At 48.2% G+C, this 17552-nt stretch overlaps 1 protein-coding gene and 1 long non-coding RNA gene across 7 annotated transcripts in view; both read right to left on the bottom strand.

Moving 5' to 3' along the window:
• The window catches only part of LOC115196446 (arf-GAP with GTPase, ANK repeat and PH domain-containing protein 1), a 202423-nt gene that overhangs the window by 27555 nt on the left and 157316 nt on the right, over positions 1-17552 (bottom strand). For all 6 annotated transcript variants that reach the window (XM_029757285.1, XM_029757283.1, XM_029757284.1 and 3 more), the window contains one exon: positions 1010-1164. In XM_029757285.1, coding sequence (XP_029613145.1) covers positions 1010-1164 — 155 coding nt within the window. The remainder of the gene's footprint in view (positions 1-1009; positions 1165-17552) is intronic.
• Positions 12072-13458, bottom strand: LOC115196452 (uncharacterized). Its single transcript, XR_003878855.1, has 2 exons — positions 12875-13458; positions 12072-12674 (listed from the first exon to the last, which is right to left on the bottom strand). It is a non-coding gene; the product is annotated as an uncharacterized LOC115196452 (long non-coding RNA).

The raw sequence follows: 17552 nt of genomic DNA, 5'->3' as shown, positions 1-17552 counted from the left end.
GTATAGCAGTGTAACGGCGTGGTATAGCAGTGTAACGGTGTGGTATAGCAGTGTAACGGCGTGGTATAGCAGTGTAACGGTGTGGTATAGTAGTGTAACGGCGTGGTATAGCAGTGTAACGGTGTGGTATAGCAGTGTAACGGCGTGGTATAGCAGTGTAACGGCGTGGTATAGTAGTGTAACGGCGAGGTATAGCAGTGTAACGGTGTGGTATAGTAGTGTAACGGTGTGTGGTATAGTAGTGTAACAGTGTGGTATAGAGTGTAACAGTGTGGTATAGTAGTGTAACGGCGTGGTATAGTAGTGTAACGGCGTGGTATAGTAGTGTAACGGTGTGGTATAGTAGTGTAAGGGTGTGGTATAGCAGTGTAACGGTGTGGTATAGCAGTGTAACGGTGTGGTATAGTAGTGTAACGGCGTGATATAGCAGTGTAACGGCGTGGTATAGTAGTGTAACGGTGTGGTATAGCAGTGTAACGGTGTGGTATAGTAGTGTAACAGTGTGGTATAGTAGTGTAACGGCATGGTATAGCAGTGTAACGGCGTGGTATAGCAGTGTAACAGTGTGGTATAGCAGTGTAACAGTGTGGTATAGCAGTGTAACAGTGTGGTATAGCAGTGTAACAGTAATATAACAGTATTGTAATAGTACTGTACTAGTGCGGTATAGTATTGTAACAGTGTGGTATATATTGTAATAGTGTGGTATAGTATTGTAATAGTGTGGTATAGTATAGTAATAGTGTGGTATTGTATTGTAATAGTGTGGTACATACTGTAACAGTACTGTAACAGCATTGTAATGGTACTGTAACAGTATTGTAATAGCGTGGTATACAGTAGTGGTGTAACAGTACTCTAACAGTATTGTAATAGTAGTGTAACAGTACTGTAACAACATTGTAATATTGTAGTATTGTAACTGTAGTGTAATAGTATAGTATTTTAACCGTAGTGTAATAGTAGTGTAACAGTAGTGTAACAGTATTGTAATATTGTAGTACGGTACCTTGGCCTTGCTGCTCTCACAGGACTGCAGGCTGGCTAGGATTTGGCTCTCGATGGCCTGGACCCAGGCGTCTCTCTCCTCGTACGAGGTGGCCTCAAAGTGCCACATCTGGCCCGTCAAAGACACAATGGTCAACTCAAAGTTCTCCTCTTGTTCTGGAGGACCGAGGGATATAGGGACGGAGAGAAAGAGAGGGTCACTTTTAGGGTTGGTGGCATACACACATCTCATGTACTGCTACACACACCTAATGCACTGCTACACACACACACACACACACACACCAAATGCACTGCTACACACACACACACACACACACACCTAATGCACTGCTACACACACACACACACACACACCAAATGCACTGCTACACACACACACACACACACACACACACACCAAATGCACTGCTACACACACACACACACACACACACACCTAATGCACTGCTACACACACCAAATGCACTGCTATACACACACACACACCTAATGCACTGCTACACACACACACACACACACACCTAATGCACTGCTACACACACACACACACACACACACCTAATGCACTGCTACACACACACACACACACACACACACACACACACACCTAATGTACTGCTACACCTAATGCACTGCTACACACACACACACACACCTAATGCACTGCTACACACACACCTAATGCACTGCTACACACACACCTAATGCCCTGCTACACACACACACACCTAATGCCCTGCTACACACACACACACACACACACACACACACACCTAATGCCCTGCTACACACACACACACCTAATGCCCTGCTACACACACACACCTAATGCCCTGCTACACACACACACACACACACACACCTAATGCCCTGCTACACACACACACACCTAATGCCCTGCTACACACACACACACACCTAATGCCCTGCTACACACACACACACCTAATGCCCTGCTACACACACACCTAATGCCCTGCTACACACACACACACACACCTAATGCCCTGCTACACACACACACACACACACACCTAATGCCCTGCTACACACACACACACACACACACACACCTAATGCCCTGCTACACACACACCTAATGCCCTGCTACACACACACACACACCTAATGCCCTGCTACACACACACACACACACACACACACCTAATGCCCTGCTACACACACACACACACACACACCTAATGCCCTGCTACACACACACACACACACACACACACCTAATGCCCTGCTACACACACACCTAATGCCCTGCTACACACACACACCTAATGCCCTGCTACACACACACACACACACACACACAACCTAATGCATTGCTACACACACACACACACCTAATGCATTGCTACACACACACCTAATGCACTGCTACACACACACCTTCTGCACTGCTACAAACACACGCACTGCTACACACACGCATGCACTGCTACACACACACGCATGCACTGCTACACACACACTGCTACACACACACTGCTACACACACACTGCTACACACACATACATCTAATGCACTGCCACACACACACACAAACTAAGCAAAAAAAGAAACGTCCTTTCTCAAGACCTTGTCTTTCAAAGATAATTCGTAAAAATCCAAATAACTTCACAGATCTTCATTGTAAAGGGTTTAAACACTGTTTCCATGCTTGTTCAATGAACCACAAACAATTAATGAACATGCACCTGTGGAATGTTCATTAAGACACTAACAGCTTACAGACGGTAGGCAATTAAGGTCACAGTTATGAAAACTTAGGACAATAAAGAGGCCTTTCTACTGACTCTGAAAAACACCAAAAGAACGATGCCCAGGGTCCCTGGTCATCCTCATGAACGTGCCTTAGGCATGCTGCAAGGAGGCATGAGGACTGATGTGGCCAGGGCAATAAATTACAATGTCCGTACTGTGAGACGCCTAAGACATCGCTACAGGGAGACAGGACAGACAGCTGATTGTCCTCACAGTGGCAGACCACGTGTAACAACACCTGCACAGGATCGGTACATTCGAACATCAAACCTGCAGGACAGGTACAGGATGGCAACAACAACTGCCCGAGTTACACCAGGAACGCACAATCCCTTCATCAGTGACCAGACTGTCTGCAATAGGCTGAGAGAGGCTGGACTGAGGGCTTGTAGGCCTGTTGTAAGGCAGGTCCTCACCAGACATCACCGGCAACTTCCGTCGCCTATGGGCACAAACCCACTGTCGCTGGACCAGACAGGACCGGCAAAAAGTGCTCTTCACTGACGAGTCGCAGTTTTGTCTCACATGGGATGATGGTTGGATTCGTGTTTATCGTCGAAGGAATGAGCGTGACACCGAGGCCTGTACTCTGGAGCGGGATCGATTTGGAGGTAGAGGGTCCGTCATGGTCTGGGGCGGTGTGTCACAGCATCATCGGAGTGAGCTTGTTGTCTTTGCAGGCAATCTCAACGCCGTGCATTACAAGGAAGACATCCTCCTCCCTCATGTGGTACCCTTCCTGCAGGCTCATCCTGACATGTCCCTCCAGCATGACAATGCCACTGTGCCAGTAAGTTCTCCTCACCTGCTACGTTAGTTCTCCTAACCTGCTACGTTAGTTCTCCTCACCTGCTACGTTAGTTCTCCTCACCTGCTACGTTAGTTCTCCTCACCTGCTACGTTAGTTCCCCTAATCTGCTACGTTAGTTCTCCTCACCTGCTACGTTAGTTCTCCTCACCTGCTACGTTAGTTCTCCTCACCTGCTACGTTAGTTCTCATCACCTGCTACGTTAGTTCTCATCACCTGCTACGTTAGTTCTCATCACCTGCTACGTTAGTTCTCCTCACCTGCTACGTTAGTTCTCCTCACCTGCTACGTTAGTTCTCACCTGCTACGTTAGTTATCCTAATCTGCTACGTTAGTTCTCCTAACCTGCTACGCTAGTTCTCCTAACCTGCTGAGTAAGTTCTCCTAACCTGCTACGCTAGTTCTCACCTGCTACGTTAGTTCTCCTAATCTGCTACGTTAGTTCTCCTAACCTGCTGAGTAAGTTCTCCTAACCTGTTGAGTAAGTTCTCCTCACCTGCTACGTTAGTTCTCCTCACCTGCTACGTTAGTTCCCCTAATCTGCTACGTTAATTCTCCTCACCTGCTACGTTAGTTCTCCTCACCTGCTACGTTAGTTCTCCTCACCTGCTACGTTAGTTCTCCTCACCTGCTACGTTAGTTCTCCTCACCTGCTACGTTAGTTCTCCTCACCTGCTACGTTAGTTCTCCTCACCTGCTACGTTAGTTCTCCTCACCTGCTACGTTAGTTCCCCTAATCTGCTACGTTAGTTCTCCTCACCTGCTACGTTAGTTCTCCTCACCTGCTACGTTAGTTCTCCTCACCTGCTACGTTAGTTCTCATCACCTGCTACGTTAGTTCTCATCACCTGCTACGTTAGTTCTCATCACCTGCTACGTTAGTTCTCCTCACCTGCTACGTTAGTTCTCCTCACCTGCTACGTTAGTTCTCCTCACCTGCTACGTTAGTTCTCACCTGCTACGTTAGTTCTCCTAATCTGCTACGTTAGTTCTCCTAACCTGCTACGCTAGTTCTCCTAACCTGCTGAGTAAGTTCTCCTAACCTGCTACGCTAGTTCTCCTAACCTGTTGAGTAAGTTCTCCTCACCTGCTACGTTAGTTCTCCTCACCTGCTACGTTAGTTCCCCTAATCTGCTACGTTAGTTCTCCTCACCTGCTACGTTAGTTCTCCTCACCTGCTACGTTAGTTCTCCTCACCTGCTACGTTAGTTCTCCTCACCTGCTACGTTAGTTCTCCTCACCTGCTACGTTAGTTCCCCTAATCTGCTACGTTAATTCTCCTAATCTGCTACGTTAGTTCTCCTCACCTGCTACGTTAGTTCTCCTCACCTGCTACGTTAGTTCCCTAATCTGCTACGTTAGTTCTCCTCACCTGCTACGTTAGTTCTCTTCACCTGCTACGTTAGTTCTCCTAACCTGCTACGCTAGTTCTCCTAACCTGCTGAGTAAGTTCTCCTAACCTGCTACGCTAGTTCTCCTAACCTGTTGAGTAAGTTCTCCTCACCTGCTACGTTAGTTCCCCTCACCTGCTACGTTAGTTCCCCTCACCTGCTACGTTAGTTCTCCTCACCTGCTACGTTAGTTCCCCTAATCTGCTACGTTAGTTCTCTTCACCTGCTACGTTAGTTCTCCTCACCTGCTACGTTAGTTCTCCTCACCTGCTACGTTAGTTCTCCTCACCTGCTACGTTAGTTCTCCTCACCTGCTACGTTAATTCTCCTCACCTGCTACGTTAGTTCTCCTAACCTGCTGAGTATGTTCTCCTCACCTGCTACGCTAGTTCTCCTAACCTGCTGAGTAAGTTCTCCTCACCTGCTGAGTAAGTTCTCCTCACCTGCTGAGTAAGTTCTCCTAACCTGCTACGTTAGTTCTCCTCACCTGCAACGTTAGTTCTCCTCACCTGCTACGTTAGTTCTCCTCACCTGCTACGTTAGTTCTCATCACCTGCTACGTTAGTTCTCATCACCTGCTACGTTAGTTCTCACCTGCTACGTTAGTTCTCCTAATCTGCTACGTTAGTTCTCCTAATCTGCTACGTTAGTTCTCCTAACCTGCTACGCTAGTTCTCCTAATCTGCTACGTTAGTTCTCACCTGCTACGTTAGTTCTCCTAATCTGCTACGTTAGTTCTCACCTGCTACGTTAGTTCTCCTCACCTGCTACGTTAGTTCTCCTCACCTGCTACGTTAGTTCCCCTAATCTGCTACGTTAGTTCTCCTCACCTGCTACGTTAGTTCTCCTCACCTGCTACGTTAGTTCTCCTCACCTGCTACGTTAGTTCTCACCTGCTACGTTAGTTCTCCTAATCTGCTACGTTAGTTCTCCTAACCTGCTACGCTAGTTCTCCTAACCTGCTGAGTAAGTTCTCCTAACCTGCTACGCTAGTTCTCCTAACCTGCTGAGTAAGTTCTCCTAACCTGCTACGTTAGTTCTCCTCACCTGCTGAGTAAGTTCTCCTCACCTGCTACGTTAGTTCTCCTCACCTGCTACGTTAGTTCCCCTAATCTGCTACGTTAGTTCTCCTCACCTGCTACGTTAGTTCTCACCTGCTACGTTAGTTCTCCTAATCTGCTACTTTAGTTCTCCTAACCTGCTACGCTAGTTCTCCTAACCTGCTGAGTAAGTTCTCCTAACCTGCTACGTTAATTCTCCTAACCTGCTACGTTAATTCTCCTAACCTGCTACGTTAATTCTCCTCACCTGCTACGTTAGTTCTCCTCACCTGCTACGTTAGTTCTCCTCACCTGCTACGTTAGTTCTCATCACCTGCTACGTTAATTCTCCTAACCTGCTACGTTAATTCTCCTAACCTGCTACGTTAATTCTCCTCACCTGCTACGTTAGTTCTCACCTGCTACGTTAGTTCTCCTAATCTGCTACGTTAGTTCTCCTAACCTGCTACGCTAGTTCTCCTAACCTGCTGAGTAAGTTCTCCTAACCTGCTACGCTAGTTCTCCTAACCTGCTGAGTAAGTTCTCCTAACCTGCTACGTTAGTTCTCCTCACCTGCTGAGTAAGTTCTCCTCACCTGCTACGTTAGTTCTCCTCACCTGCTACGTTAGTTCCCCTAATCTGCTACGTTAGTTCTCCTCACCTGCTACGTTAGTTCTCACCTGCTACGTTAGTTCTCCTAATCTGCTACTTTAGTTCTCCTAACCTGCTAAGCTAGTTCTCCTAACCTGCTGAGTAAGTTCTCCTAACCTGCTACGTTAATTCTCCTAACCTGCTACGTTAATTCTCCTAACCTGCTACGTTAATTCTCCTCACCTGCTACGTTAGTTCTCCTCACCTGCTACGTTAGTTCTCCTCACCTGCTACGTTAGTTCTCATCACCTGCTACGTTAATTCTCCTAACCGGCTACGTTAATTCTCCTAACCTGCTACGTTAATTCTCCTCACCTGCTACGTTAGTTCTCCTCACCTGCTACGTTAGTTCTCCTCACCTGCTACGCTAGTTCTCCTAACCTGCTGAGTAAGTTCTCCTAATCTGCTACGTTAGTTCTCCTCACCTGCTACGTTAGTTCTCCTCACCTGCTACGCTAGTTCTCCTAACCTGCTACAAAAGTCACTGTCTGTAGCTGTATTCCATCTAGTCAAAAGCCTTTTCAGTGGAACAGATCAGAACAGTCTGTCAGCTCTACCACAGATCCTAGTGACCTCTGGAACCCCTCCACATCCATCCCCCCCGGCCAGGATATCCCCCCAATTACAGGCCCTGTGGCCCCCAGTGGCCACCCCAGGACCCTTAGCTATCAGTGGTCCAGAATAAAGGCCAGTCATTACAATCACAACCCCCCCAGAGGGGAACACATGGGTCTGCTACCCAAACCTCACCCACCATAGGCTAAACGGGGCCACTCTGTTTTAGAGAGAGTGACGCAGGCTTTCACAGTTAACGTCAAAGCCCTGACACTGTGTGCATTTGCGGGGTCACATTTGGAAGCTGTTAAGAACAAAAGGAGGGATTGAAGAAGAGGTGAAGTGGAGGAACATGGCAGGGTGGGAAGGAGGAAGTCACAGCTGGTTCTAACAAGAGACCCTCTGATGAGGGAGATCAGACACCAACCTGGTTCCGTTTACAATTTACTCCAATGAGAAGGGACAGGGGGCCCAATTACATAATGAGGAGCCAATCAGCCCCCTCCTCACCCCTCATCAGCCCTCCAGCATGTGCTAATCAGAGGGCTTCTCAATAGGACTACCTGAGGAACCGGTGTGGGTAGCAGCGCCACGGTCTTGTCGTGACTGACTTGTCATCAGCGGAAGCTGGCTACATTGGTGGTAGCTGCGCTAACAGCTTATGGCTCTGGAGTGCATGAAACCTATATACTTCAAATAATACATTCCAGCACTAGTCAACCAGTTAGAATAGACTAGTAATCACTGACAGCTTTGTGATGTGTTCTGTCTGGGAGTGGAGGTCTGATCACCTCCCTGGGATAAGATTACAAGTTTAATCAGCCGAGAAAAGGGAGAACGGCCAGAGAGAGAGAGAGAGAGAGAGCGAGAGAGAGTCAGGCTGGAGGAGCCAAACGATTTACTCTCCTCCTTTTCCTCACTCACTCATTTAGCTAATTGGCTTCCTCTCAGAGACCAGTGAAGCTGAAGTTCCCTTCTGGCTTCAGAGTGTTCAGACCCACAATGAAAGGCCTTTGTCTCCCTACATCTCTCTCTGCCTGTCTAAGGATGGGAGGACAGGCCCTGTGGCTAAATAAGTTAGAAACCTGAAGAGCCTTTAACTTCCTGCATGGGTAAAGAGACTGAAGATGTTGCAGGCCCGTCTCACTGTCTTTAGACTACATGATTCACCTGAAATAACCTCATCCATCTCGTCCTACAACCTTAAAGCTTATTTTCATCTTAGAGACATAGCTACAGTTGAAGACCTAAAGTATTTCTGCAGAGGTCAAATACTGTCCCTAAAGAGGCCTGTAGGATGCATCTCAGAGGTCAAATACTGTCCCTAAAGAGGCCTGTAGGATACATCTCAGAGGTCAAATACTGTCCCTAAAGAGGCCTGTAGGATGCATCTCAGAGGTCAAATACTGTCCCTAAAGAGGCCTATAGGATGCATCTCAGAGGTCAAATACTGTCCCTAAAGAGGCCTGTAGGATACATCTCAGAGGTCAAATACTGTCCCTAAAGAGGCCTGTAGGATGCATCTCAGAGGTCAAATACTGTCCCTAAAGAGGCCTGTAGGATGCATCTCAGAGGTCAAACACTGTCCCTAAAGAGGCCTATAGGATGCATCTCAGAGGTCAAATACTGTCCCTAAAGAGGCCTATCTGATGTGTCTCTCCCTATTTGTGTAAGAGAGCTCCTGGGACTGTGATGTCGTCTCGTCCTAGATTGGGCCCCACCCCTCAAACGCTGACAAGCCCTGTGGGGTCAGGAACAATGTTCTCATCATAATTAAATGTTCCTGCTTTTCTCTGCAGAGGGGGAGAGAGGGGGTGGTTGTTTGACAATTATGGAAACCAACAATGCAGAAAGTCGAGCCCAGCTAGCCGAGGCATAAATTAATGCTGTTCCAACCCCCATCGCTCCTCCCCCTCCTCAAGTCGATTAATGAATTTCAAAATAAAAATGAAAGGGCATTAGGCAGTGCAATTGTGTAACCCCCCCTTCCTAACACTCCCACCCCCAATTTTCCTCTGCAAACCCTGAAATGAGGTGGCCATTACTGGGATGCCCATTGAGTCATGAGTCATGATAGGCTGCCTCAGTCTGTCTCCTATACTGCCCTGATATACCACATCCTGTCTGTCTGTCTCCTATACTGCCCTGATATACCACATCCTGTCTGTCTGTCTGTCTGTCTGTCTGTCTCCTATACTGCCCTGATATAGCACATCCTGTCTGTCTGTCTGTCTCCTATACTGCCCTGATATACCACATCCTGTCTGTCTGTCTGTCTGTCTGTCTCCTATACTGCCCTGATATAGCACATCCTGTCTGTCTGTCTGTCTGTCTCCTATACTGCCCTGATATACCACATCCTGTCTGTCTGTCTCCTACACTGCCTTGATATACCACATCCTGTCTGTCTCCTATACTGCCCTGATATACCACATCCTGTCTGTCTGTCTCCTATACTGCCCTGATATACCACATCCTGTCTGTCTGTCTCCTATACTGCCCTGATATACCACATCCTCTCTGTCTGTCTCCTATACTGCCCTGATATACCACATCCTGTCTGTCTGTCTGTCTCCTATACCGCCCTGATATTGCACATCTTGTCTGTCTGTCTCCTATACTGCCCTGATATACCACATCCTGTCTGTCTGTCTCCTATACTGCCCTGATATACCACATCCTGTCTGTCTGTCTCCTATACTGCCCTGATATACCACATCCTGTCTGTCTGTCTCCTATACTGCCCTGATATACCACAGCCTGTCTGTCTCCTATACTGCCCTGATATACCACAGCCTGTCTGTCTCCTATACTGCCCTGATATATCACAGCCTGTCTGTCTGTCCGTCTGTCTCCTACACTGCCCTGATATACCACAGCCTGTCTGTCTCCTATACTGCCCTGATATATCACAGCCTGTCTGTCTGTCCGTCTGTCTCCTATACTGCCCTGATATACCACAGCCTGTCTGTCTCCTATACGGCCCTGATATACCACAGCCTGTCTGTCTCCTATACTGCCCTGATATATCACAGCCTGTCTGTCTCCTATACTGCCCTGATATACCACAGCCTGTCTGTCTCCTATACGTCTCTGATATACCACAGCCTGTCTGTCTCCTATACTGCCCTGATATACCACAGCCTGTCTGTCTCCTATACGTCTCTGATATACCACAGCCTGTCTGTCTCCTATACTGCCCTGATATACCACAGCCTGTCTGTCTCCTATACGTCTCTGATATACCACAGCCTGTCTGTCTCCTATACTGCCCTGATATACCACAGCCTGTCTGTCTCCTATACTGCCCTGATATATCACAGCCTGTCTGTCTCCTATACTGCCCTGATATATCACAGCCTGTCTGTCTCCTATACTGCCCTGATATATCACAGCCTGTCTGTCTCCTATACTGCCCTGATATACCACAGCCCGTCTGTCTCCTATACGTCTCTGAAATACCACAGCCTGTCTGTCTCCTATACTGCCTTGATATACCACAGCCTGTCTGTCTCCTATACATCTCTGAAATACCACAGCCTGAATTGAAACCTGTCCGGCAGTATGAGAAGGCCCTTGGTTAGATTTGATATGAGTATCACAACATAAGCTATCTGTTAACCTGAGATTTCTCAAAGGGAAATGGGCGCTCAGACGCACACTGACGTGAAGTACACATCAGCCTTAATTTGATATACTCTGTCAAGCACACACGCAGGGACACACAGTCGCACTCTCCGTCGCCCCGCCACTCGTAGTAATCACACCACTGCTCCGAGCTACAGGGGAGAGAGAGAGAGAGAGAGAGAGAGAGAGAGAGAGAGAGAGAGAGAGAGAGAGCGCGCTGTCGTCGAGGCAATTTGTGAACTCTGACACGACCAATCTTTAACAGCACAACAATACACACCCAAATATAATATAGACCCATCACCAATTCCAGGCAGTACATTGGAGAGGCTGCACTACACATGTGGATGGACCAGGACTCAGGACCAGGACCAGGCCCGGCAAGAGTACCCCGAGAGAGAGAGGGTATATGTGGGGTTGGGGTGGGTCTGGGGGCTGCAGTGAGGGGGGAGGATGCGTCTGGAAAAAGGAGAGGGGGAAGGAGGGGGGGTGAGGCTCAGGAAACAGAAATTAAAAGCCTTAAATGTCAGTGCACACAGTATTGCTTGGTGAAACAGGTCATTACTCCCTACAGTATTACCACCATTTTACAGCATTAACAACCTGGAAAATAGTGCAGCAACTGTTCACCTCTCAAGAAATAAATATTTATTTCTTATTGAACAAGTACATCATATAAGGGGGGGGGAGGGGGGGCTATGGAATATAGGAAACTCTTCCTGCTGTTGATTATGATGCCTGATGCTGTCCATCACATACAGTAAAAACCATGAGCCACCAGTTAAGTTGGACTGCCGAAGCACAGGGGGGAAAGTCACAAGGCACCACACACACACACACACACACACACACACACACACACACACACACACACCATGAAGTCCATGACACCAGAGAGAGCGCATGCTCCAGGATGCTCTGTGTGTCTAAGGTGTCTGACTTGGCAGTGAGAGGGGGACGGGAAGGACAGAGGAAAGTACACATGGACACTGAGACAGGTCAAAGGGCAAAGATGGAGACAGGTGGACATCGTGGAGTGGAAGGCTGCCATCTTGGGTGGGTTAACCAGTCAGTTAGTTAGTTACCTTCCCAGTTGCTGTTACTCTCTCCATCATGGTGGGTTAACCAGTCAGTTAGTTAGTTACCTTCCCAGTTGCTGTTACTCTCTCCATCATGGTGGGTTAACCAGTCAGTTAGTTAGTTACCTTCCCAGTTGCTGTTACTCTCTCCATCATGGTGGGTTAACCAGTCAGTTAGTTAGTTACCTTCCCAGTTGCTGATACTCTCTCCATCATGGTGGGTTAACCAGTCAGTTAGTTAGTTACCTTCCCAGTTGCTGTTACTCTCTCCATCATGGTGGGTTAACCAGTCAGTTAGTTAGTTACCTTCCCAGTTGCTGATACTCTCTCCATCATGGTGGGTTAACCAGTCAGTTAGTTAGTTACCTTCCCAGTTGCTGTTACTCTCTCCATCATGGTGGGTTAACCAGTCAGTTAGTTAGTTACCTTCCCAGTTGCTGATACTCTCTCCATCATGGTGGGTTAACCAGTTAGTTAGTTAGTTAGTTACCTTCCCAGTCGCTGTTACTCTCTCCATCATGGTGGGTTAACCAGTCAGTTAGTTAGTTAGTTACCTTCCCAGTTGCTGTTACTCTCTCCATCATGGTGGGTTAACCAGTCAGTTAGTTAGTTACCTTCCCAGTTGCTGATACTCTCTCCATCATGGTGGGTTAACCAGTCAGTTAGTTAGTTACCTTCCCAGTTGCTGTTACTCTCTCCATCATGGTGGGTTAACCAGTCAGTTAGTTAGTTACCTTCCCAGTTGCTGATACTCTCTCCATCATGGTGGGTTAACCAGTTAGTTAGTTAGTTAGTTACCTTCCCAGTCGCTGTTACTCTCTCCATCATGGTGGGTTAACCAGTCAGTTAGTTAGTTAGTTAGTTACCTTCCCAGTTGCTGATACTCTCTCCATCATGGTGGGTTAACCAGTCAGTTAGTTAGTTAGTTAGTTACCTTCCCAGTTGCTGTTACTCTCTCCATCATGGTGGGTTAACCAGTCAGTTAGTTAGTTACCTTCCCAGTTGCTGTTACTCTCTCCATCATGGTGGGTTAACCAGTCAGTTAGTTAGTTACCTTCCCAGTTGCTGATACTCTCTCCATCATGGTGGGTTAACCAGTCAGTTAGTTAGTTACCTTCCCAGTTGCTGTTACTCTCTCCATCATGGTGGGTTAACCAGTCAGTTAGTTAGTTACCTTCCCAGTTGCTGATACTCTCTCCATCATGGTGGGTTAACCAGTCAGTTAGTTAGTTACCTTCCCAGTTGCTGTTACTCTCTCCATCATGGTGGGTTAACCAGTCAGTTAGTTAGTTACCTTCCCAGTTGCTGTTACTCTCTCCATCATGGTGGGTTAACCAGTCAGTTAGTTAGTTACCTTCCCAGTTGCTGATACTCTCTCCATCATGGTGGGTTAACCAGTCAGTTAGTTAGTTAGTTACCTTCCCAGTTGCTGATACTCTCTCCATCATGGTGGGTTAACCAGTCAGTTAGTTAGTTACCTTCCCAGTTGCTGTTACTCTCTCCATTATGGTGGGTTAACCAGTCAGTTAGTTAGTTACCTTCCCAGTTGCTGTTACTGTATATGTTACGCAGACTACCAACGCGGTTAAGTTTCCACGCTTGATGTTTGGCTGCGTCCCGACGGGCGGCAGGAGGAGAGATGGAGAGAAGAGGACAGCGTAGAAGAATGAAGACAACACAAATATAAAGACTAAAAAAGGAGAAAGGAAAAAAGGTGTAATCAACCAGCAACACTAAAGGGGGAGGAGTCAGGTGTAATCAACCAACAGCACTAGAGGGGGAGGAGTCAGGTGTAATCAACCAGCAGCACTAAAGTGGGAGGAGTCAGGTGTAATCAACCAGCAACACTAGAGGGGGAGGAGTCAGGTGTAATCAACCAGCAACACTAGAGGGGGAGGAGTCAGGTGTAATCAACCAGCAGTACTAGAGGGGGAGGAGTCAGGTGTAATCAACCAGTAGCACTAGAGGGGGAGGAGTCAGGTGTAATCAACCAGCAACACTAGAGGGGGAGGAGTCAGGTGTAATCAACCAGCAGCACTAGAGGGGGAGGAGTCAGGTGTAATCAACCAGCAGCACTAGAGGGGGAGGAGTCAGGTGTAATCAACCAGCAGCACTAGAGGGGGAGGAGTCAGGTGTAATCAACCAGCAGCACTAGAGGGGGAGGAGTCAGGTGTAAACCACCAGCAGCACTAGAGGGGGAGGAGTCAGGTGTAATCAACCAGCAGCACTAGAGGGGGAGGAGTCAGGTGTAATCAACCAGCAGCACTAGAGGGGGAGGAGTCAGGTGTAATCAACCAGCAGCACTAGAGGGGGAGGAGTCAGGTGTAATCAACCAGCAGCACTAGAGGGGGAGGAGTCAGGTGTAAACCACCAGCAGCACTAGAGGGGGAGGAGTCAGGTGTAATCAACCAGCAGCACTAGAGGGGGAGGAGTCAGGTGTAATCAACCAGCAGCACTAAAGTGAGAGTCAGGTGTAATCAACCAGCAGCACTAGAGGGGGAGGAGTCAGGTGTAAACCACCAGCAGCACTAGAGGGTGAGGAGTCAGGTGTAATCAACCAGCAGCACTAGAGGGGGAGGAGTCAGGTGTAATCAACCAGCAGCACTAAAGTGAGAGTCAGGTGTAATCAACCAGCAGCACTAAAGGGGGAGGAGTCAGGTGTAATCAACCAACAGCACTAGAGGGGAAGGAGTCAGGTGTAATCAACCAACAGCACTAGAGGGGGAGGAGTCAGGTGTAATCAACCAGCAGCACTAAAGTGAGAGTCAGGTGTAATCAACCAGCAGCACTAAAGTGGGAGGAGTCAGGTGTAATCAACCAGCAGCACTAAAGTGGGAGGAGTCAGGTGTAATCAACCAGCAGCACTAAAGTGGGAGGAGTCAGGTGTAATCAACCAGCAACACTAGAGGGGGAGGAGTCAGGTGTAATCAACCAGCAACACTAGAGGGGGAGGAGTCAGGTGTAATCAACCAGCAGTACTAGAGGGGGAGGAGTCAGGTGTAATCAACCAGTAGCACTAGAGGGGGAGGAGTCAGGTGTAATCAACCAGCAACACTAGAGGAGGAGGAGTCAGGTGTAATCAACCAGCAACACTAGAGGGGGAGGAGTCAGGTGTAATCAACCAGCAGTACTAGAGGGGGAGGAGTCAGGTGTAATCAACCAGTAGCACTAGAGGGGGAGGAGTCAGGTGTAATCAACCAGCAACACTAGAGGGGGAGGAGTCAGGTGTAATCAATCAGCAGCACTAGAGGGGGAGGAGTCAGGTGTAATCAACCAGCAGCACTAGAGGGGGAGGAGTCAGGTGTAATCAACCAGCAGCACTAGAGGGGGAGGAGTCAGGTGTAATCAACCAGCAGCACTAGAGGGGGAGGAGTCAGGTTTAATCAACCAGCAGCACTTGAGGGGGAGGAGTCAGGTGTAATCAACCAGCAGCACTAAAGTGAGAGTCAGGTGTAATCAACCAGCAGCACCAAAGGGGGAGGAGTCAGGTGTAATCAACCAGCAACACTAGAGGGGGAGGAGTCAGGTGTAATCAACCAGCAGCACTAAAGGGGGAGGAGTCAGGTGTAATCAACCAGCAGCAGTAGAGGGGGAGGAGTTAGGTGTAATCAAACAGCAGTACTAAAGTGAGAGTCAGGTGTAATCAACCAGCAGCACTAAAGTGGGAGGAGTCAGGTGTAATCAACCAGCAGCACTAAAGTGGGAGGAGTCAGGTGTAATCAACCAGCAGCACTAAAGTGGGAGGAGTCATGGGCTGGGCATGGACTTGTGTGGGAGGGGCTAAGGTGAGTTGCAGTGACAAATCATAAGTCAGCAGTAGAAGCAACACAGGAACAGTTGATGCTGAACAGTACGGCCTTATCATTCACAGAGACTTTAATTTACCATGACAACCTGGCAGTGGCATGTGCACAGAATGGAAACTCCAAAAATATATAGAACAAGTCGAATAGAACTGGTTTAAAAAATAGATGTAAAACAAATCCAAGCTAAGAAAAGGTTATCAGAGAGGGGAGAGGGGTAAAATGTTTCTCTCTCCCACTGAAGGTGTTCAGGTCCTAGACTATGTGACTTCTGCTTTCACCTTCTATAATGAGGTACATACTCCACTCTAAATACACACTTATTCCCCTCGCGTCTCGCCCCTGAACCCTCACAGCCCCCGCCGACGCTACTGTTATTTTCCCAACATCCCCCGAGGCTACGAAGAACATTTGCTACACAACGATACCAGAAGAGAAAGTACATTTATTCACCGGTCCCCCACTACAGCATAGGAAAAGGGAACATTCTGGTAATGGGTGTGTGAGGTTTAAATGTTAGACTGCTTGTACGAGCCTCGGCCTTATTGTCCTTCAAGGCGCTATTTTCCCCCACACAGGAATCTGGAGCAATCACAAAGAAATACCCCAATATATGTTCAAGTAATTTACATCTGCACCCACACACTGCAGTGTGTGTGACCTCTCAAATATTTGGGTTCTCTGTACTTCGGGTCCTTTGTACATCCAACGAATGATGGTCTTCTGCATGGGAAAGACCACCTGGGACCTTTAATAAGTTGACCTTTGGTGTCACACCTGCTGTACCTCTATGGCTACAAAGTGACCTTAATTATCTTCCATTTTAGGGAAATGGCCAAAGCGTTTCAGCAGACCCACCTACCCTCTTAGGGCTAAATGATAGATGCATCAAGACGCTTCAGTCACAACCCAGACCCCACCCACTTCTGCTCTCTTTAACAACCTGTGTGGAATGAATCCCCCAATCACCCAGTCTGCTATCTAACCACCTGATCCTCTGATCCCATACCAGATCATAGAGAGCGTTTTGTCCTGACTAACATCCATCTCCTCTCCAGGAATGCCTCTTTCTCACTCCAGGAGGGAGGGATCTGCAGCTGGTCTACTGCGCTGTGTGAGGCCCCATCTCCACCTCCCATCTCAAAGGGGCCAAAGGGGCACTTTCATGTCCCCTGTCTCCCATCTGAGGGGGGCCACAGGGAGGCTTTCATGTACCCAGTCTCCCATCTGAGGGCCAACTTTGGTATCTCCAGCAGGCTCGCGGTCAGATCCCCTTTCAAAGGTCCCGCGCAGCGAGGAGCCGGACCCCGTGCTGTAGTGTATGTAACCAGGGGTAACGAACTAACGAGGTGCTCTTACAGCGAGACAGTTAATTGTGGGGCTGTGATCGACGGAGCACACAGAGAAGGAGTGATACACCTGATGCAGGTGGCTGTGAAAGAGAGGAATGGGGGGAGGAGAGGGATGGAGGGATAGAGATTAGGGGGTCTCCACGTGTCAAGCATGTGGGGGAGGGGGGGGGGGTCTGGCTCAGTGGCAGGAAGAAAGGAAGAGGATGAATAGAGTCTTTGTTTTAGGGAGAGAGGGAGGAGAGGGAGGGAGGGAGAGAGCAAGTAGCTTTTCATTAGAAATAAAAGGATCCCCTGTTTTAGCCATGTAGGAAACCTGTTTCCTCACAACCTTAAAGGGATACTTCAGGATGTTGGCAATGAAGCCCTTTATCTACTTCCCCCAGAGTCCGATGAAATCGTGGATACCATTTTTAGGTGCCTGCGTGCAGTTTGAAGGACATTGCTAACTAGCGTTAGC

Source organism: Salmo trutta, chromosome 6, assembly GCF_901001165.1.
Source record: "Salmo trutta chromosome 6, fSalTru1.1, whole genome shotgun sequence".
Lineage (NCBI taxonomy): Eukaryota > Metazoa > Chordata > Actinopteri > Salmoniformes > Salmonidae > Salmo > Salmo trutta.
This window is presented reverse-complemented; position numbering and strand designations above follow the sequence as displayed.